We start from the raw sequence: 22,364 nt of genomic DNA on the forward strand, positions 1-22,364 counted from the left end.
CCTTTTCTATATTTCTTGGAACCTTTCAGTGGTGGTATTCTGGGCTCTCATTGGAGCTATCTTTTTGTTTATCACTCAGAGCTGCCACTTGAGGATAAGGATGAGTCCCAGAAGATAACGCTTTTTGGATCTAAGTTGGCTCAAGGGCAGATAGAGGCCACAGTCATCACTCTAGCCATTGTAGGAATGGTGCTTTTCCTGCTTGCCTGCTTCCTCCTTGGAGTGGTCATCTATCTGGAGAGACAAAAGAAGTTAAGACGCAATCGGAGGTCCATCCTGGATGATGGATTCAAACTCATGTCTAAAAAGAATTCAGGGCTGTAACAGCCATATAAACTTTGGGCTCTGTGCTTGGAGCAGAGGCTGGACCATTGCCACAGCAAAGATTTTAGGTCGTCATTTGGATTGTACACTGCTCTTCTAGAAGCTGAGGAAGGAAAGCTGAAGCCCTGACCTCTTCATGTATTCTCCTCAGCACTCTAAAGAAAAAGTCCGTCCAGAAGAGATATGGGGACCCTTTGAACTGACAAGAAGACAAGTGACAAGAGTAAAATCTAAAATACTGCTTTTCCTCAAGAAAGAGAGGAGACAGTACCCTATTCTGTTCTCTCCAGAGCAACTTACTTTGGTCTTTCTCAACAGACTAGCTTAGGCCAAATTCCAGTCTTCCTCTGTTGCCAGAGTTGAGTTGGGAATTGTCTCATGAGAAAATGTGAGCCTTTGAAGTAATTAATCTGAAGGAGGAAGGTGATCTTTTCTTTTATTTTTTTTTGTGTGAATAAATTAAGAATACAGAAGAAAAAAGAAGTGTTAATTTAGATTTGGTTTGCTGTGTTTTGAGTAAGTGGACAGATACAAATTTAGGACAATATATTTCACTGTGTGAGATAAGTCCATAAGCATATTACCATAGCTTTACTATGACACATCCTTCTGCTCTCAGCACCCCAGGCAATGTGCTTTGATACTGGACATCCTGTGTTTTGTCCTGGGAGAAGGAGCTTTCCCAAGTACTGCAGAGCATCCTGGTGACTTCCCTGCTCTGCAGTTCTGTCAGTCTATGCACTGATGCAGCTTCTTGTGCAACAGAGTCAGAGATGCTGTGGTTGTGATGTGGTTTGCCCTCTTTCAAATGATTTTGGTGATGATATCTCCAGAATTGACTCAATGCTGTGTTCCTGCTGTGAGCTAAGCCAAAGACTCAGTCCTGTGTGAGCTGGAGCTTATACTTGGCACAGAAGAAGTCAGGGGGTGCTTCTCCCACTGTGGTGCGATGATAGGTTTGTTCAGGCAAATGTGGCAACAGTAAATAAGGAGAAAGCTCAAGTGCTGGTGGAATATAGCAGCATGGAGCAAATAAGGTGCCATCTGTGGAGCATGAGGTAGTGTGGCCTGAGATAAGGGGATGTTTGCCACAATAAGGTGTTGTACTAATGAGACCCTTGCCTTTTAGGTAGCACAAAATCGTGTGGAGAGGCCTGTCCTGGTAAATACATGCTCATAGAGGAGAATTATAGAATTAGAGGATTGCTGTCTGCTGCCCCCTCTTTGGTTAATGGCAGTTCCCATGGGAGAGAAGCTGGATGCTGGGGGACTCTGCTTGGAGCCAGGAAGGGATGGGGACATAGTGCCACCCCTCTGGTCCTGGGTGCCCCTTTGAGTTGGGGTCAGGACCAAGCTGTGGGACTCAGTGGTGTAGCCTGTGACTAACCCCCGAGCTCTGTAGCCCACCCCACAGGCTGTGGTAACCATTGTCCAGTGGCAGCCATGCCCATCAGTTGCTTCACCCGCATGTCGAGTACCAAGCAGTTCCATATAAAATATCTATCTTCCTGGCTCACCCACTGAATCCCCCTTATCTAAATGGATGCAGGTTGGTGATTACATATTTCTGTCCCTAGTTTTAAACTGGGAAGGGTGTAAAAGGAATCCTTTCTGAGTGGCTTTCAGAGGCAATTAAAGCAGAGCCAGCTAAATGGCGGTAATGACAAGGGACTGCTGTAGGTTATTTAGGTATAACAGCACTATTTTAATCAGAACAATAGTTACAACATCTTAATCATGCTCAATTCATATCAGGTCCCTATGTATTTCTAGCTGCTCTTTCCTTTCACAATGGGGACAAAGCTCATTAATTTCTTTTCATTACTTCATTAAGCCTGGCGAGGAGCTGGAGAACTTTTGAATGCTCTGAACCTCTGTATTCTTTGCTAATTGTGAACCCTCGTTCAGAGGCAGTTGTAAACCAGAGGTTTACAAGCCCACCAGTCCTCAGTGAATTTTAGAAGCTATGTCATTAAAAGTAAGAACCAAGCAGGAAGCTTAATTTCCCAAAAAAGTGTTCTCGGCCTAAACTGAGACAAAGGAGTTACTGTAAATGTATTTAGTTTCTTCAAGAAAGTGGAAAGAGGGAGGAAGTCACCCTCCAGTTCTTCAGCCAGTATCCAGGGACTAAGCTGGATGACAGCAGGCTTGGGTTTTAGCTCTGGCTCTGAAGCAGGGCAGCGCAGAGACTGGTTTGTATGAATTTGCATAGCAGGCTGCCAAAGGTCCTCCACTGTAGTGGATTTTTGGGGGCCAAGTGGAGTATCAGTGGTGGAGGTCTTTTCTCCAGCACTAGTAGCTGTGATGCTCTTGAGCACACACCCTAAGGAGGCCTCAGTGAGTGGCTGTTGTGGAAGAGGACTTTGTTCTCTATGCGATTCCACCCCAGGCTGAGAAAACTCTGAGGAAAGCTTTGCACAAAACAGATAATTTTGCTAAAATTTTCTGTTGCAATGAACTGACAGCAATTTATTGGCAGTTCCACAACTGCCCCTAGTCAGAAGTTGTCTCTCCCAGCTGGTGGGCAGAGGAGGAAGTGGAAGAAAGAGGTTTCATGATCTTGGTGACTCTGAGCTGGAGACCATGAAAAAATGAAGGCAGCAAACCTTCTGTCTGAGCATCCTACAGTGTCTTGTTTGTGCTTACCCCTGATGCATGTATGGCTACCAAGGAGTTACCTTCTCAAGAAGACAGCATGGTGGGCAGGATCAGCATCTTGGCACTGCTGCTGTCCAGGGAGACATTGGGATGGCAATAGCTCCCACACTGAGCTGAGGCAGTAGATCATGTGAGTGCAAAATAAACTAGCTAAGGTAAAAGTGTTCTGTAGTGGTTCAAGATCAATGGTTTTGCAGTAATACACATTGAAAAGGATGAGAAGTGCTCATGTAATCATTAGCATGGTTCAACTCATAAGAACAGAAGGACAAACACATGTATGCATACTCTTAGGTAGCTTGCTGTAGGCAACCTAACTAAAAACCCTCCACGAAAACCCACCTAACTTCAATACACACTGCTACTGTGAGTCCAGAACAGGTTTATCTTCATGGAAGAGCTGGTATCTCAGGTTTCGTATGGGACAAATGTATGAAGCAGCTAGTTTTTCCTATTGTATTTACTTTAAGTAGTGCTTTTTGTCTGCAGTTCTAATATTACCCTGCCTAAGCCTCAGTTAGATGTGATAAACTTTTCAGAAGTTTGCCTATATGGTCACTCACCTCTTTAAGGTTACCCACACTCTTCCAGCCTGTCTAGGTGACTGCAAAGCTGTATTACTTATTAGCATGGCAGCAGCTGGCTGTTTGAGATGAAAATCCCTTTATTAGTGCTGTCACCTTGCTCAGCGATGGACACAATCACCACTACATTACTCTAGCAGGCAGACAATTGTGTCCTTACTCCATGTCAGTGCCAGGCCAATGTTCAGCTGACAGTCCTTTATAGTCTCATACTATGGATGTGAGAGAGGTGCCAGTTAAAAGCAAGCTGCCTTTTGAATGTGCACATGGAAGTATAAAATGCTGCCTTTATTATTTTTTTTTTCCTCTAAACACAAAAGTTAATGTCAAATTAACATGAAGCACACCATAAAGACTAACACTGGTAATTGTCAGTGAAAGGATTTGAATGTCTTTTCTTTCAGGTATAATGTAGTCTTTGGTTCTGAATCAAAGGTGAGGCTTAATATGCAGCTTGTTTTGTAATATATAATTGCTATGTGGACTGTTTACAGTGCTTATAATTTTGTTGGCACAGCAAATTATAGGAGTGATTGTAAGTCTGGAGCTACATGCTGCCTGGGGAAAGGAATTCAAGCACAGGAGCTGCCAAAGCAGGGTGATCTGCAAGATTACAACTGAAAGTTGGGTCTGAGTAGAAGTAAAAGCTGGCTTCCAACTGAGTCCTATATGAAACATAAGAATGGGGCAGTGTGCATACACAAGGTACCAGATTTGCCAAAGCATTAGCCTAAAAGAATTGATTGATTTAGTCACAGACTATTCTGGTGATGTGAGAACAGCAGGACTGGGCATGTGATTGATGAAACAGCTATTACTGGGAATTAGCATTTGTGGTGTTCGAATTCAAAGACAGCCTGCCTTGGAAATCAGTTTGTTTGTTAATTTGCTCCTATTCCGGGGAAAGTAAATTTATTACTCAGGAGGTGTTCTTTACAAACCTCATCTGTTGGTGTTCCCAAGACAGGTTTCTCAAACCACAGGAAGGATGGGAGAGAGAAAACAGGCACCTACCCCCAGTGAGCACCAGAGGAAGAGTAAGGGAGTAACTCTGTTGGAAGAAGGTAGAGACAAAAATGCTGCTGTTGCTGGCAGTGTGTTTGATGGGTGCAGGAGAGAAAAGCTCTCTGTCATCAAGAAGAACAAAGAAATTACATCTTTGTGTACAGAAGGTTGTTGATGGAGTGTGCGGTTTTGAATCTGTCACTGTAATGAGCTTACAAAAAACTCTGCCTGTTAAGACCTTCCTACTGATAAGATTCTATTTTTCATATTTAAGGGTTATTTTCTTCAAATGAAAGCTTTCACTGTAGAAATAAGCTAAGAACAGCTGTCTGCTGTCAGGTGGGCTGACTTGCTATGTGAGAAACAAAACAGGCAGAAAAAGCTTGGATGCCAAGAGAGCATGGTCCATTCTTGCTGCCCATGGGTTCCTGTTGTAGAAGGCCCTGTCCAAAAGCACATTGGCTATGCTGCAGGAGGGAGGTTCCTTCTGCACTTGGCAGTGCAAGTTCCTAAGCCAAACATAACCTGCAGCAGAGGCCGCTGGTGTGAGCACCCACTTGTAGCTTCAATCTCTCCAGGTTTGGTGTTTACTAGTAATTTTTCAGGTCTTGGCTATCACCAGAGATGGAGGCAGTGGGCTGAGCAATTTACAGTTAGATTTGGGCAGGCTTTTCAAAACCCAACCTTTGAACAAGGCAGTATGAGGGATTGTGCTTAGTCCAATTTGCAGACTCCCAATTTGTTAAACATCCAAAAAACCCTCGAACTATAGCAGCAATGTGGGTTTAAAACAGGTGGATTGTTAGCTGGATTGCATTTAATGGAAAGCACTGCGGTCTTCCAGCTTATCCAGGTGAGCTCATTAGTGGTGCCTTGAGCTGAAATAGTCTTCAACCTTCTTTCATCAATACTTTGTAAGTACACAATTCAGTAGGTTACAACTGGCACATGACCCCAGAAGGCTTCCTTTCTGCTGCTTTTTTTCAGTGCAAAGGAAATTTTTCTTGGGGAGAGTGCTGTTATTTAATCTGCACTTCAGTCTACATGTTCAGCATCAGCCCTATAAATGTGCATACAGATGCTTATGGACACATGCCTGTTTTGCACTGGCCCAACATCTTGTAAAACAGTTACAGAGGATGCAGGAGGGTCCTTGTCATCCTTTGCCAGCTCTGTGGCAAATCTCCTGTCCTGCACAGAGATCTTGCCATGCTCTTACATATGCAACTCTGTGTAATGCTAAGCAGGTGGGACCTTTTCCCATTTCTCAAGGCATGTCATGCTTTTCAGCTGTAATCTCTTTTGTTTCACAAAAAAAAGAAAAAACCGAAGCCAACACACATTTCCTGGCTGACGAGTTTTTCTTCAACAGAACTGGAACAGGCATTTTCCAGCTCTGATTTCTAAAAACCCAGAGGAGCTTTATGTCAAAACTATGAATTCTCTTTAAAAAAGTGTTCATAATGGAAAGTGAAAATTATCCTTTTGGTTTACAAAGATGTTTTGATGCTACTGGAATGTTTCATTTGATTTTATAAGATACAACTGAAACTGTTAAAAAAGATATTAATAAAGTCTTGACACAAATTCTCTTCCCCCTGCCTCTTACCTTTTTACATTTCAGGAGCTTTATGCAATCCTTCCTGTCATCTGAAACTTGGAAAGTTAAGTATATCTATTATTAGAAATATTACCTATCTAAATAAACTGTAAGGCAGGAGAAACACAGTTGTCTCTCTTCATACCTGAAAATATACTTAAGGAGCAAATGCCTGACTTGCTCAAGGTCAAAGAAGTAGTTAGTAAGTCAGTGGCTGAAGCTGGTTAGGCTAGGGCTAGAGCCTGCAGCAACTTGACTTTGTGCTGTTCTGTAGCTATTGGCACAACCCCAAGGAAGCCTTCTGGAAAGTGCCAAAAACCATCTTGAAACAAAGCTCACCTGGAGCACAGTGGCTACCCTTTCCTCATAAGCTCCTGCTCCTTCTACTGCCTCACTGCCCATCCACACTCTGAAGATTTGGCTGCAAGTCTTGTGTCAGAACGGCTCATGGCTCTCTGTTTTCTCTCTACAGCTGTTAGAAGTCCTCAGTTTGGAGGCATTTTGTGAATTAGGCTGTAAGAATGAACCAGGATCCGTTGGCATTGCTAATTGCCAGCCTGAGAAGCCCAGTGTGATGAACCACCTCTGGGTATTGTAGTCATATCTTTCTTAATATCCAGAAGTGACTTCCTCATGGGTGCTGTTCTCTTCCAAGAATGGATGGAATCTGCAGGCTGGAGGATTCACTGTGAAACTGCAAACTGCAGATGTAGTAAATATGAAATTTTACTGTTGTTTTATAAGGAACCTTCTGGGAAATCTGCTGCTGGTGTCATGGCTGAGTTCTGTGATTTCCCTTGGGTGAAGATGTATAAAAGTTTGATAGAACTGATTATAGTGTTTCATTAGCCAGCAAATTCCCCCAAGGCTGATCATCCATCTTAGCACCCAATCACTGTCAGTGGTGGTGCAGGATGTGAGACAAGGGCACATCTTTTACCTCTTTTAGAAGCTGAGATAAATCACTGTCAAGGGAAGTAATTGTGTTCAGTCGTATTAAAAGCCTCAAGACTGGTTACAAGGCTCAGAACAGGAGTGGAGGCTTTGTGGCTCGGCCACAGTAATGCAAAAGTTTAGTTAAAATAGTGGTTCATACCTACATGCTGTAACTTGAGGGGCTATAAAGAAGCAGCTGGCATCTTAAGTGCTTTCACAAGGCTTCAGGAATAAATTGCTGCTAGCTTTATTTTCTAAGAATTTAAATAGAAATAGGTGGTGGTGGCATTTTCCACTGTGTTACACTCAGCAATTCCATTCTTACCCAGGGGAACAGCAGCATTGCTGATAGAAATAATTCATGGATTTTTAATAGGTGAAATGAAACCAAGATTTACAATTTTTCTCATTCTAATTTGCACAGATAAAACCCAAACACCTCAGATTTTGCCTATATTCAATCAGTCTTGCAAACAATAATTCAGTAGCCATCAAATGCCATCAAATACCTGTGTGCTGCACCATACAGCCACTTCAGTCAGTTGGTGATCTCTGTCAGCTCTTCACTTACACAGGCATGGCCCATTATGTCTTTCCTATTAATACTTTTGCCTTAGGCTGCTTTCTACTGCTTTAACTGATTCTCTATAACCTCACTGCCTTAGTAGTGCTTCATAACAGTGGCTGCTTTATGGGTTCCTTCCCTACATATACCTATCGGGATCTGTCTCGCTGACTGCCTCTCTTGGGGTCTCCTGATGCTCTACGCTCTCCTGCTGAACTGGTTCTTTGAGTCATTTCTAATATCAAGCTTTATTGCCTCTTCTCTCTAAGAAAAATAGCATATTTGTTTTAAAAGTGTGTGCCATAACAGTGCCACATCTGCATCCTGGAAATGCTTGGGAAGTGTATGTTGTTCATTGGGGGAAAATGAGACTCATCTCAATTGTGCATTAGGTGTCTCTTCTTAACTGGCCATCTTCATGTAATTGAGAGAGTCGGGACTCAGCCAAGCAGATGATGGTTTTGGTGGAATGGGGCATGCATGTGTGCTCTCGTGGTGTCCAGTAAATTATTAAAGTACATGTTCAGAGAAACCAGGGTTGGCAGCTTATGTATGAATATCTCCCAGCTTTTGAGGGATCAAGTGAATTCTGTAAAAAAGAACCACTTTCTGCCTACAGGACTAACTCCTCTGATAGCTCTGACGCAATTGCTGATACGGATTCTCTCCCGTGTCTGAAAAGGAGACACTTTGTTGCCTTTTGATAGTTAAGCTCTCACCTTATATAGGTGTCACTTAAATTGAAAGTTTTAAATGTAGGTTGGATTTAAGAAGCCCCAGGTTCGTTCACTCACACATTTTTTTATCTCTGTCCCACAGTATAATGTGGATAATCGGGCATTTTTCTCACATGTTCCTCATGGCTTTGCAAACATAGTGAGAGTTCATCGGCTCACGTGGAAGCCATACATATTTATTCCAGCAGTTGCTTTTAGATTACTTTCACCTCGTGTAGAAACTAGTGTCATTTATAAACGTGCAGAGAAATCTGGAAACCTGCAGCTTGTTCTCAGCAGTTTCAGCCCACGGGTGGCTCTGCAATTTAGCACATCAAAACTAATTCCTTTTGCTCAGAGCTGTGCAACAAGCTATGAGCTACCTTTGCTGTTAGGAAGTCTTTTAAAAGTTCAAAATGCAATTGCTTCGGAGGGCCTCTCCTGCCTGCTCAGCCCATGCCATTTCCAGGCGTGCTGTGATTGCAGAGCACACGTTCTAGCAAGCGCTACACAGATTTCAGGGTCTGGCAGCGGCTGAGAGCTCGTGCTGCTTAATGGGAAGACTTAAGTGTACAGAATACTTGCTACCAACAACGTAACCATGGAGTTGGATTTTTCTGTTCCTTACAGAAAAACAACCCTAAGGCTAAAGCCTACCTGGACACATTTTACTTACACAAACCAGCATGGATGCACCTCCTGTGAAACTGGTGAGGGACCTGAACGCTCTACCCAAAATAATGATTGAAAGCTCACTCAGGAGGTTGTGCTTTGATATACAGCTGGGTGAGCAGTCCAGGAGAGGTGGAAATAAGTAATTTTAAAGTCTGATGGACCCCACCTGAGGGTTTGCCTATGTTCGTCTGCACCTTTCTGGGGTCTATCCTTAGACTGCAAGCCTAGCTCTCTGTAGGCTAAAGGTACATAGATTACTAACCTGAGTAGAGAAGAATCAAGAGGATTTCTGTATGCTTTGTCTTAAGGTAATGAAAAGTAAAGTTCGCCCTGTGGAATGGAAAGGCAACAAATGTTAACTGGGTTCATTGCACTGGGATGCCCAGCACGACAAACTCCCTACCACAAGGCACAATCCCGTGAGTGATGGAGCTCAGCTGGGCTTCTGGGAGATTCCTGTGTGCTTTATGTGATAAAAAAGATTCTTTTCAGTAGGTCATCTACTGTTGCATTTGGCATTTTGATGCTAAAACACTATGATGACACAGAAATAATTTGTTTCATTACTGCTGAGTAAGCCTCTCGCTAGCATGCCCTTGTATAGTACAGCAAGAGTCAGTTGGCTGTGACAGCTAAAAAGCCATGTGTGGAGAAAGCCAAAGATTCTCCTTCCAAATATGAAGTAAAAATTCCTCCAAAGTGATGAGACATCAGTGAATGGCTTGGGAAAGACAAATTCCTCACATACCATCATAGCTTGGTGTTTGACCTGCTTCTGTGGAGTCTTCTAGGTCTGGGGTGGGGGGGAACAACTGTGTCCTTAACACTTAAGAATAGCAGACTGATGCTACTTAAGGAAGAACACGTTTTAAGAGAGAAGAACTGACAGAGGTTTTCAGCTAGTCAGAACACTCCATCAGTTTACAAGCATATGTTTTATTTCTAGTTGTCAAGAAACAGAATAAAATTTAGCATTATATTAAATAAAACATTGAAGAATGTGCTCTAGAAAAACTATTTTATCCCTTATTCCTTGCTCCAGGTAGCTATGTCAGAGTAGAGATAAGGGAGATTGCTGAACTTCCGGACTTGCATTTGTTGCTGCACTGTGTGAAACTAAAGCACTGATTCCTGATGTCATGATGGGTGACAGTACCTTGACAAAGATCAATTGAGAAGCAAACCTATTGCTTAGGTAAAATGTAAACCTTACGATATATGCCACAGTCTGACAAGCTCCTGCTTTATCTCTTTCCTACATATATTGTGTATCTTCTACAATACTTAAATAAAAACCAAGGCATGCAGAGATAAGACATCTCATACAGGCAAGTGTAAGATATTTGCTGGCAAGTGTGTGTTACCAGGCACGGTCGTGTTGGTGAGAATGTAGCTCAGCTGCAGGAAGGCTGATGTCAAAAAGGAAGGTGCCCATGCCAGATAAACCTGGATAGTATTAATTTGTTGCTTACAATGAAGTGTTTTTGCTATTTCATGCTTTAAAAACAGAAGAACTGGCAATGTCCATGTCAGTGTTTTGTTCCTGTGGCATTCCTTTCACTCGTGTTGCCAGCACAGATGTGGGCCCCCACTGATCCCTGGCCAGTGCTAGAAGTGGCAGCTCTGTTCTGGGTACTGGTGCTGGGGCTCGGCTGGCAATGGGGTAACAGGGACAGGGCTGAGGTCGTGGCTGAAGCTGCAGCCCCATGATGGAGCTTCATGATGAAGCAGCTCCCCTGTGAGCTGGGCTCAGCCCCTCTCCTGCCCAGGCTGTCTGTATCCCCACAGGTTAGCATCAGCCCTGTCTTCTCCACAAGTGTCTGGTGCTATTCTCCAGGCATGCTCAGTGCTTACAGCTGCAGCCCCAAGTGATGAGTTCTGTGCTTTGTGACAAATGTCCTGGAAACCCCACAAGGCTGATAACTTCAGAGCACAAGCATCATTCTCTGAGCAGGGTCAAATACAAGCCCTGTTTTCTAGGCTGAGAGTTTTCTTTTAACGCAGGTTGTGTTTCATAAGCATATAAACATCATCAGTTACTCAAGCAGCCAAAAGGGAACAGCAGATTGCAGTTCACCCCAGATGTTCAGCTTGATAGCAGAATGTTTAAAGTCATTACTAACCCTCCAAATAACACTGAGGGAAAGTCATCCAAAGGCATCTGAAATAGCTGACTGGTCCATGCCACCACTCTGCCAGGCAGAGCCTACCCTGACCAGGAGGAGCCACCACCCTCTGGCACACCATCATCCACAAAATCTCTTCAAGGCTCCTTACTCCTGATTGTCTGCACCTTGAGTCAAGACCTGCTGGCCTGGAATGGAAGCATGGCAGATCACCTCAGCCTGGCGCTATGGTTCCAGTCCTGGGTGACCCCTGCCCAGACCTTTTCCAGTCTGCCATCAAAACATCTTGGTTTGTGCTGATACTCCTCACTAAGGGGCCGAGCCGTGTTTTTCATTGCTGTCAAAGTATTATCACGGGCATCAAGAGACTTTCCAGATCCTGTGTTCCAGCTCTGAGAAGTTGCCTGCATAAAAAACAGAGGGAAAAACCCCATTATTGTCTGAGATGCTAATTAGTAACAGACCGACTGAGATGGAGACTAGAAATGCTGGGCTGGTTTTGTTTTCACTTGGCATCCTTTTTCTCTAATAAGAAGGCACTAAACCAAATACAAATCCTAAACCAGATGCTTATGCAGAGGTACTTTGATTCTTGTTTCACACACATAGGGATCTTTTCAGTACTATTGAAAATATGGCCAGCTGTTTATGATGATTGCTGCATCACCTTCCAGCAACTCTAGCTGCTCAGCACTTGCTCCAGAAGTGTACTGCCCAATACATGTCAAGGCACAGCCATGGATCACAGCATATAAAGGCATCCTTTGTTTGCAGGGGTTGTTGTTTTTCTCCAGGTTGACTCACAGCAAATGTTCCAATATGACTCAGAAAGAGCCAATATTTAATCATGGAGACATTCTGTACTAGCATCCGAGGTTCAGCAACTTAAGGTGCTGTTGCTGATATTAATAACTTCGCACTAATAGCTACTTCTGCTCTAGACTGTCAAGGTTGTTTGAGAGTTATCCTGTTAAGTTGGCTGAAGGGGTTTAAAAACCTGCCAGGCACAGAACCCTTTGCCCAGCTGGGGAGAAGTTTGGATGTAACCCAGGGCTACTTTGCTTCAGATTATCTATAATTAAAAATTTATAACACTTTCTGGAAGTAAGATTTATGTGCAAATCAGAAGCACCCTGGTGAACAGCCACATAAAACCTTTCTTGGCCAGCATTAGAGGTACTGTTTTTTGAGCATACAAAACAAGACATCCTGTTCCCAAACACATTATTTTTTTGGTCTTTCATGTGGCTAAATTCTGGGAAATTTTAGGAAAACACAGACAATAAGAATGCGATTAATTTCAAAGGGATTGGGGATTAGAGCTAAAGACAGGAATAACGGATTTCACCTCTAGGCTACTCTTGTGAAATTAGGTGTGTTTCTCTGTATTTTGGCTTAGTCTTTGGTCGGCATCTTTTGAGCTGCTGCGATACCGTTTAAACTAGACTTGTGCTTCCAAAACCATTTTCAACTCCACTGAGCTAAAGGAAAGAAATAGAAGACAGCAAGCACACAAATCACCTTCCTTCTGCTCCCTGTCACCACCACCTTGGTGCCAGAGCAGCAGAGCACTGAAGCCACTTACCCTGGCAGCCCAGGTGCTCAACTCTGCAGCAGTATCCTGACTGTGCCTGGTGAGGCAGATCCACAGCCAGGCACATAAGCAGCTCCAGAGGCGGAGGGCAGAGCATGTGTTTTCCAAAACCCCTTTTCATTGCTAGGATTGCCACTTAGGCAATCATCTGTACAGTCCCAGCTGCTCTTGGTCTAAGACATGAAAAGGAGTCCCAGGTGCTCATTCTGTGGAGATGAATAATTAACTGGCAATTATGTAAAAGGAGCTTTGCTTGATAGCAAGCAGTTCCTCAAGTGCCCAGACTGCAGGAGAGCTCTTTCAGGATAAAATCACATGGTTCCTGTTTGTTTGGAAGCAAATTCTTCTCTCTTCCATGAGCTTGAAGAGACCTGGAGCCTGAGAGCTTAAATGGAAAGTTCCACCCTTATTCCCCTCATGTACTGACTCTAAAGCCACCACAGACTTGCCTCAAACCAAGTAGCTAAAAAGTGAATGAGAGGAAACATTTCTGACTTGGGTTTTCTGACTGTCCCATATCATTCCCCCCAGCTGATTTCAGGACAGCTGTAATTGCTGTATGATCTACTGGTGAACAACAGGAATATAAACCCTCAACGAGGGCATTTGTTTAATGCCTAAGTCTGTCTAACATAAGGAGAAGATCCTTAATCTTACATAACCAGCAGCAGGACAGAAAAACTATAGGAAGTTGTGGTCTGTGTTGGAAGCTTCCTACATAGGAACTCACCCAAGGGTTTTTGTATTTCTTCTCAATTCGTGACTGTAAGGAAGAGGTCATACAGTCTCAAACTTTATTTCTTCCTCTTCTGCAGTTCTCTCCTTTCAAACATTTCTTCCAAGCTGAGAGCATTATAAATACCTAGATGCAATTATCATCTTTGTAGGGAATTAGCTATGACGCTGACTGCAGCCCCAGTGGCATCAAACCTGTTTGAAATTCACCAGTATTAAAGAAATGAATGACACTGTCTTAAAAAAATGCTGTCTGGAGGTATACGAGGTCTTGTCAGACTGCACCTTGAAGCTGAGCCTCTAGGATAGTTTGACTCAGCCACTTTTTTCTTACCCTAACATGTGCCCCCCTGCACCAATGGACTCCTTTTTTGGTGACTCAGTCCTTAGTCTTTTAAAATTGCCTTTTAAAAGAGAATGAATGGCTTTTTCTGTCTTTCAGAACATTTTTGGCTTTATTGTTATGTTAGTTACTTCCAGGACAGCGAGGAGTTCAGAGCTTGCTAATAGGTCTTGCTGAGCTGTGTTCCTTTTCATTCAAAGGAACACAACAAGAAAATGTTCTTCTCTTACTTTAGCTGGATGAAGTGCAAGAGAGCCTTTTGACATATTTGTTTTAATATTTTTTCTTTTACACTTACTCTTGTAGATCGCATTGCAGAGACATAGATAAGATAGGTAGGTAGGTAAGGCTGAGCCTTACCTATTACTCTTGTAGATCACGTTGCAGAGACATAGATAAGATAGGTAGGTAGGTAGGTAAGGCTGAGCCTTACCTATTATTCTTTCACTCACTTCCAAGGAACCCTTCTTAAATAGTGGTGTGCTGGGAGAAATACAAGACTGGATTTCTATTCTGCTGGTCATGAGTAATTTACAGTTTGCCAAAAACTTTAAAATACAAGTTCTTGGAATTAAAAAACGTGGCTATAAGGTGAAACGTGGAACCAGAACAAGAGAGAGCCACATCAGGCCCGGATGCTCACACTCTTCTCTTGAAAATACTTTTGTGCAGTAATTTTTATAAACACTCCTTTTCTTCACCCTCTAATCATGCTTGCCCTGAGTCAGTACAGCGAATTACTGGTGGTACTTTGAAAATAGGGTAGATGTTCTTAGCAAGGAAGCCATGAAGGTGTTCCAAGAGCTGGGGCACCTCTCTTATGGAGACAGACTGAGAGAACTGGGCTTATAGAATAGTTAGGGTTGGAAAGAAGCTAAAGATCATCCAGTTCCAACCCACCTGCCATGGACAGGGACACCTCACACTAAACCATGTCACCCAAGACTCTGTCCAACCTGGCCTTGAACACCACCAAGGATGGAGCATTCACAACCTCCCTGGGCAACCCATTCCAGTGCCTCACCACCCTCTCAGTAAAGAATTTCTTCCTTATATCCAATCTAAACTTCCCCTGTTTCAGTTTGAACCCGTTACCCCTTGTCCTGTCACTACAGTCCCTGATGAAGAGTCCATCCCCAGCATCCTTGTAGCCCCCCTCCAGATACTGGAAGGCTGCTCTGAGGTCTCCACGCAGCCTTCTCTTCTCCAGGCTGAACAGCCCCAACTTTCTCAGCCTATCTTCATACGGGAGGTGCTCCAGTCCCCTGATCATCCTCGTGGCCTCCTCTGGACTTGTTCCAACAGTTCCATGTCCTTTTTATGTTGAGGACACCAGAACCGCACACAATGCTCCAAGTGAGGTCTCACGAGAGCAGAGTAGAGGGGCAGGATCACCTCCTTCGACCTGCTGGTCATGATTCCTTTATACAGAAGCCCAATATTTACAATAATCTTTCTCCTGCTGCCTGTTATTGTGCCCTTTCCCTGCTTCCTGGAACAGCGCTCTCAGGTTGAAAATACTGTCTACTTAAGATTACCCCCTTGGCCTTGAGTCTGGCATTCCTGCAAAATGCTTGGCACTGGGAAGTGAGGTTTCATCCACACACAACTCCTGCTTATTCCACTGTGTCCTTCCCCAAGCCTTGGAGCCCTTCCAGCCGTGCTCATCACTGAGAGCCACTGCTGCAAAGGGCACTCAGGCCTCTCCATGCTCACCTGGAAGGGGAAACAGCTCACCTGTAGTTATACTGGAAAAGCTTTTGGTAGATAGCATGGGGTAGGGAGAAACAGGTTGCCATCATCCAGATAACACAGATGCTCAGCACTCCCTTTGTTAGTGACATCCTCGGCTTCAGTGGGTTCAGGATGACCTGGTGCTTGTTCAGCCTGGAGAAGAGGATCCAGGAAGACTTTAGAGCAGCTTGCAGTGTCTAAAGAGGGATTATAAAAAAGATGGGGACAAACATTTTAGCATGGCCTGTTGCAATAGGACAAGGGTTGATGGGTTTACACTAAAAGAGGGTAGATTTAGACTAGACTAGGAAGAAATGTTTGGGGTTTTCTACAGTGAGGGTGGTGAAACACTGGCACACATTGCTCAGAGGTGCTGCAGACGCCCCATCGCTGGAAACTGGTCAGGCTGGACAAGGCTTTGAGCAACATGGTCTGGTGGAAGGTGTCCCTACTCGTTGCAGGGGAGTTGGAAGTGGAGGAAGGTCGCTTTCAAAACAAACCATTCTATGATCTTTTCCTGGACACACACTCCTTGTTTCACCAGTTTCCTTTCAGATCCATGTTTCACACAGAGCCCCCTAACACAAATGCTTACTGCCACCTGCGTTTTGCTGTGCAGCTCAGGGAAGCCCACATGGGTCAGGGTGGGATGTGTGAGATAAGCCCAATGCTGTAAGTGAAAGTGGTGGAGGGCTGCTAGTTCCCATCCCCCAGGGTACATGAGAAATAACCTCTCTACTCTCACCCCCAGGCAGAGCTGCTCTGAACACACTTTCTATGACACTACTGAGAGCCAAACCAAGTAAATGCATTATAGGTTTTCCTAACTCTGTTTTTCTGAGCTAACTGCTAATGCAACCCATCTGGCTTTCTCCCCAGAATGAGGAAAAAGAGGCAGCAAGCTCCCAAAAGCAAAGATGGGAAAGTTAGGGTGTTATAGACAGTAGGTAGCACCTGTGTAATTTTGCATAACAAAGCAATTTGGGGAGGTTTCAGCTCATTCTTGTACCATAGTAACATTTTTTGTGCGGCTGATGCATCTATGGTTGAGCTATGCTCTGAAATGGAGCAGCATGAGAAATGGGTTGTTAAACCATAAACTTTTGATCAGGTATGGAAGTGAAGCCCTAGGACTTACTGTGATTCCTGAACCTGGTTTACATCTCCATAACAAGGTGCCTAGGCACAGGGTGGCAGGTGGTAAACTTTAGCTGGAAGATGGTCAACAACCTCTTAAAATCACCTGCCCCCATCAAAAGCTGAGTTTGGAGCTGCAGCTCATTGTTCTTCGGCTCCCCACTGTGGGGATGCGGTGCTTATAGAGGCACCCTGACCCTTTTTTCTCCAGCTAGCAGGCCCTTTTCTGGTGCTCAGTTTTTGGACTGAAGTGAGCAGCTTGCTGATGAGCCATTTGAAGCAGGGGGAGTTAAAGACATTCCTCAGGAAAGGGCTTTTCCTGCTGATGGAGCCTCATCTCTGTCTGAGATCCAAATCCTCCCTTTGCAGAAGAGGTGAGTTTTGTCTTCTGGAGTGTGTGGTGTCTATCCCTGAATTTTTGATTTTGAAAAGAGATGTGAGGGTTCAGGAATATGAACGCATCATTTTGCATTTGAAAGAAATAGTAGATGTAGTTTTTTTCTTGAAAGCCAGGAATTACAGTAAGTGCAGCTGGGATGCAGCAATATTGTTCAAGAGAAAAAATAAAATATTGGCAAATGCTGCTAATCTTGGAGCAGAGTTAAATGAAGTGCGGTTGAAAAGACAGAAGGGACTGAATGAAAGATTTATTTTTTAGTTTTATAACATGGATGCAAACTAATCTAAGCTGGAATAATCATTGGGGCTTCAAAACCAGCCCTGAAACACTGAGATATTTCAAGAAATGAAAAGCAACCAAACAACAGCAAAATCAAACAAACCCACAAAAGCCAACCAAACCCAAACTAGAACCCAAACCATTCCAGCATAGATAAAAGCCATTGAAAGGGACTATGAATACTGTAAGGACAAAAGAATCCCAGTCTGGGTAGAAGAGGTGTGAAAAGATGCTGCAGAGCAGATGAGCACTGGTCAGACCCAGGTAAGGAATCCCATCTTCGGGTGAGCGTCTTCCAAAACTGGCTTGCGCAAGCCTTAGATGAAGCTGTTTTCTGCCTCTCACTGTTGTTCTACTGCTTCTTTCCTTCCTGAAAGATGTGCTCCCGGTTGTGTCTTCCGAAGTAATTTGCCTCCTCCAGCTCTGTAGAAAGACCCTCACAAGTTGGCAGCAGCCAAACTCAGTAACAGTTTTCTGGCCTGAAAGACTGAAGTTGAGCATTTTGGTTTTATAGAGAAATATTTGCTTCTTAAGGAAACCAAGATTTATTAATTTTTTTTATCTTTCAATTGAATGGGATAAAATTTACTGTCCATAGCTAAAATTTCAGATTGGAATTGATTATATTCATGTCCTGGCTTTTATCTAATTTCCAGTGAAAGAACATGTTTTTCAGAATAGAAATACAACCTGCAGAACAGGTCACTCTCTGAAAAAGAAAGCTGCTGTGTACAGATGGGTTTTGCAGCTGTATGTTTCAGGGCTTGTGTCATCCCTCTCTTCAGGGAGTCTTCAGAAGCATTTCAAGGCTCCTTATTTCACTTTTCCTTTCAAATAATACTTTACCTTCTGCATCACTTATTAAAGGAACAGGGCTCTCGGTCACCATTTGATCATTTATAGTTGTTAATAAAATCACACTAGGGTTTTTGGGGGGTTGTTTTTCAGAAACTTCAGAGCAGTCTTTTTAGGCTAGTGCATCTTCCCGTCTTCCCAGAGGAGTTTCCTTCAAACTAAGGAAACAAAGGCACGACAGACGCTTCCACAGCATCTTGCCTACTGCTGCTGATGGGACTTGGCTTCAGGACAGGCCGTTCGGCTTTTTTTCCTGGTATTAAATCCCCTGCAAAGGGACAAAACCATAATATTACCTGAACCTTGCAGTGTTTGTGTCCACCTACCAATGGACTATGATCAGCAGCTGCCACACGATTGCCACTTCTGTATGTCTTGTCTCTGCTCTATCAATCAAATCTTCCTCATCAAGAGCAAATCTTCCAGATTAGTGTTATGTCTGGTTTCATGTCATGATCTGATAGCGTATCCCTTAGTTACTTTCCCTTGATTTTACTCTGCAGCCGGTTGATAGTCACAGGAAATAGGAAATAACATGAAATTTCAGAATATAATTTGTCCTTTCTCACTGCTTAGAATTATGTGCTGATGATCTACTTGAGCATTACGCTGTGGATGACCTGTATGTGCTATAGCTGATCCCTGGTGCGTGTCTGGCACACTGAATTAGAAATAATTGCAGATACATTACAGAAGTCATGGAAAACCTGTCAGGTACATTTGTACTAAGCCTTATAAAGATGATTGGCCAGAGCAGACTCCCACTTTTGATTTGGAAGTTCTCCCTGTCCAGGCAAGGGACACACATCTAATTAAGACTGCTCTCTAGGAAAGGGGCAAAAGATGGTCCCTTGGAGCCAAGTTCTCGCTCAGAAATGGTGCTGAATATCCAACAAAGAAGTGCTTATTTGGCAATAAAATTCAATAACTTAGAGTACGTAAGCTGGTATGAACAAACATGAAGTCGTCTGAGGAGAAATTCAATAGAGAGACTTTTGCTTTCATGAATAGTCCTGGTGAGATGAGGAATGCTGCAAGCAGCCAGGATGAATGGTGGCCAATGGGTTCAGCCCCTCTGAGGATGGAGAGTGGCTGTGGTCCAGCTCCAGTGGCCCACAGGGATCCTTGCAGAGAGGCTGTGGGTCATGCTCCCCTTAAATTGCAAAGGGTTGTTCTGAATTAAATTGCTGTTGCAAAAAGAAGGTAGCAAACATACCCAAATGTCTCTTTGCACAAAATGTTGCACAGATGTGGACTGCTTCTAGGCCACCCAACTGGGTATTTTAGGTGTTTCAGAATAAGCCTACAGGGTGCTGCATGTGACTCCTTTTGATTACATTTGCAAAGACTAGTCTGTGATAATAAAGCATGTGAATCACAGGGTCATGTAGTTCCTCACCACATACCAGATCACCGTGGATATCTTTACAGGTTGCTTTTATGTTAGTCTTCAGTATGTCAGGCTGGTCCAGCATGTTCAAAAGACTCATTTGCAGCTCCTAACTCAAGCATCACTACTCTGGGTAATCCCCTACAGGTCCTTTTATCATCTGTTCCTTTCCTCTGTCTGCGAAATAGGAATTGTATCTCACCGCCTCTCAGTAAGGCTGTGAGAATAAAAGCTCAAATACAATTTCAGGGGGATTTAATTAAGTACCTTTGCAGATAGAAGGTCTATGCACAGCACCTTTCTTCCATACTTTTGCCCACAAAGTGGAATATTTTTTTCTCTGTGAAAAAAACCCCAACAACTCAACTTTGAAACTCTACAGTGCTTGTTTACCTCAGGGCAATCCGTGCCGCTGAAAAGAAAGCACAGCGCTTCAAGGAGGATCTGAAAGTAATTAGTGAGTTTACTTTGGCATGACTAAATTGACTGTGCTCCACCCACTCCCTTTTCAGCTGAGCATCTTCACATTGCATGAATCATTTCTCTCTTTGTACTGATGCACTTTTCCATAGAAGTAAGGTATGATTCGTGGTTGCAGGAACCCTGCCTTGAAGCCTGCTCCAGCAGGGAGCTGCAGGTGCTGCAGCGGCAAATGCTGAGCAAAAGCCCTGCTGCGGGCACCATCTGTGTCCCAGCAGAGCTGGCATCATGGCTCTGCGCAGACCAAGGGGAAAATGATCTACCCAAGTGACACGCTGGATCTGTAGGGTGAAATTGGCCTCTGGCCACAATTGGGAGATTTATTATAATTCAGAGCTTTATGGTTCATAATTCTCAGTGAAGTGGAGGCAAGACCTGGTGGGAGAGTAGATGCAAATGACTATGTGTCCTGGGTTCAGCAGTAGCAGTCATTTTTCTCCTTCTTAGTAGCTGGTGCAGTGCTGTGTTTTTGATTTCAGCCTGGGAACAGCGCTGATAACACCGATGTTTTTAGTTGTTGCTCAGTGATTCTTACTCTGACCAAGGACTTTGTGAGTCTCATGCTCTGCCAGGGAGGAGGGGAAGCCTGGAGGAAGCAGAGACAGGGCACCTGACCCAAACTAGCCAAAGTCGTGCCTCTATATAAACCGGGAGCAGTTACCCAAAAGAGCTAGATCACTGCTCAGGTCGGGCTGGGTATCGGTCTGCAGATGGTCAGTGGTTGTATTCTCTTCCCTTGTTATTTCCCTTGTCATTATTACTGGTGGTAGCAGCAGTAGTTTGTGTTATACCTTAGTTACTGGCCCGCCCTTCTCTCAACCCATGGGAGTTACATTCTTTTGATTCTCCTTCCCATCCCTCCAGGAGCGTGGGGAGGAAAGGAAAGGAAGGAATGAGCGAGCAGCTGCATGGTTCTGAGTTACCGGCTGGGCTTAAACCACAACACTACAAAAGGAGCACTTCATCGTTTCTGGGGACTCAGCTTGAGCATGTTCTACTGGGTGCGAGTGAGGACATAATGCCCGGATGCACTTGGCTAGTTGTTCACAGAAGCAGAATCCTGTTTCAATTCAAGATAATTGGCTGGAATTGCCTTTCCTTTGCAGCTTGTTCAATATAATGTGTTCTCTTAATACTAGTGGACTCTTCCCCATCTAAAACCATTGACAACCCTAGCAATAGAAGGAACAGGCAATTTCACCTGCATTTAAAGGCAGTGCAAAGAAATTCAGCTGTCTCTCATCGGTCCTATTAGCTGGGAAGGAAGTTTTGCAGCAGATCTGCAGTGGCTTGGTGTGAGTTGTTGTGTAAGGGTGTTCTGCAGCAAGTCTCCACATTGGAGGGTCTTTTTCCCAAGTGGTCTGTTGGATATCACAGAGGGAGTAAATGGGCTCGAGAATTTCAGGAAAGGAGTTTGTGCATTGACATGCTGAGCTAGGATTTGGCTTCTCCTGTTCATAGGAAAAGCAGGTTAATGGGAGAGATAGAGGGCTTTACCTTCTACTGGCTTCCTCTGAAGTGGAGGCCCAAATGGATCAACTGTCTTGAATAGTTTACCTGGAGTTTGCAGACATCCAAACTGAGTCATAGGTCAATGCCGATGGACTGTCCTGGCATATGAGCTTCTTGTCATGCCTGCATCACACTGAAGGTAGCAGAGTGAACCTGAGCACTCAGCATGGAAGCAGAAGTGGGACGACAGAACTGTACCCATCTACTTCAGCTTATTTAAGGAAGTATTAGTAAAAACAATGACTAAAACACAATTTTCACTCAGACAGTAGGGGCTGAAAAAACCTGCAACAAAGAAGAAATGCTGTAAGCCGTTGCCTATCAAAAGCCACTATTCTTTACTGCAGATTGCTGAGGTTGGAGAACAAAGTTGTTCATGCTGTGACAGTTATTTCACTCTTAGCAGGTTCTTGACAGTGCTGGAGGTAAGACTGGCAGTAGGCAGTAGTATGTTACCACAGGCAACAGCAGCCCTGAAGCTCAGCGTTCTCTGTTCTCTTCTCTGGTTATTACCTTTTCATTTCTCAAGAGCACCTCTCCACCAGATATTCTGACATAGCTTATTATGCTGCCCTTCTCTGGAGCAGCATTCCTCTGCCTGGAGAGGATGTGGCTCTGTAGGTCATGGCCCACAGCCCCAGAATGCCTGTCTGTAGTCTTGAGAGACAGAAGCATTGCCAGCACCTCCCTTGGCTGATGCTAAATGATTGAAGAGC

General features: G+C 43.9%; 1 protein-coding gene across 8 annotated transcripts in view; it reads left to right on the forward strand.

Moving 5' to 3' along the window:
* HEPH (hephaestin) overlaps positions 1-22,364 on the forward strand; it is a 52,592-nt gene that overhangs the window by 23,660 nt on the left and 6,568 nt on the right. For 6 of the 8 annotated variants that reach the window (XM_080624498.1, XM_080624499.1, XM_080624500.1 and 3 more), the window contains one exon: positions 80-9,921. The exons of 1 other annotated variant lie outside the window; for it this stretch is intronic. In XM_080624498.1, coding sequence (XP_080480624.1) covers positions 80-324 — 245 coding nt within the window. In that variant the 3' untranslated portion in view covers positions 325-9,921. Of the gene's footprint in view, positions 1-79; positions 9,922-22,364 lie in introns of those variants that run through there. One more of the 8 variants, XM_080624502.1, reaches the window with a different exon arrangement.

Source organism: Psittacula echo (assembly GCF_963264785.1).
Source record: "Psittacula echo genome assembly, chromosome: 8".
Taxonomy (NCBI): Eukaryota; Metazoa; Chordata; class Aves; order Psittaciformes; family Psittacidae; genus Psittacula; species Psittacula echo.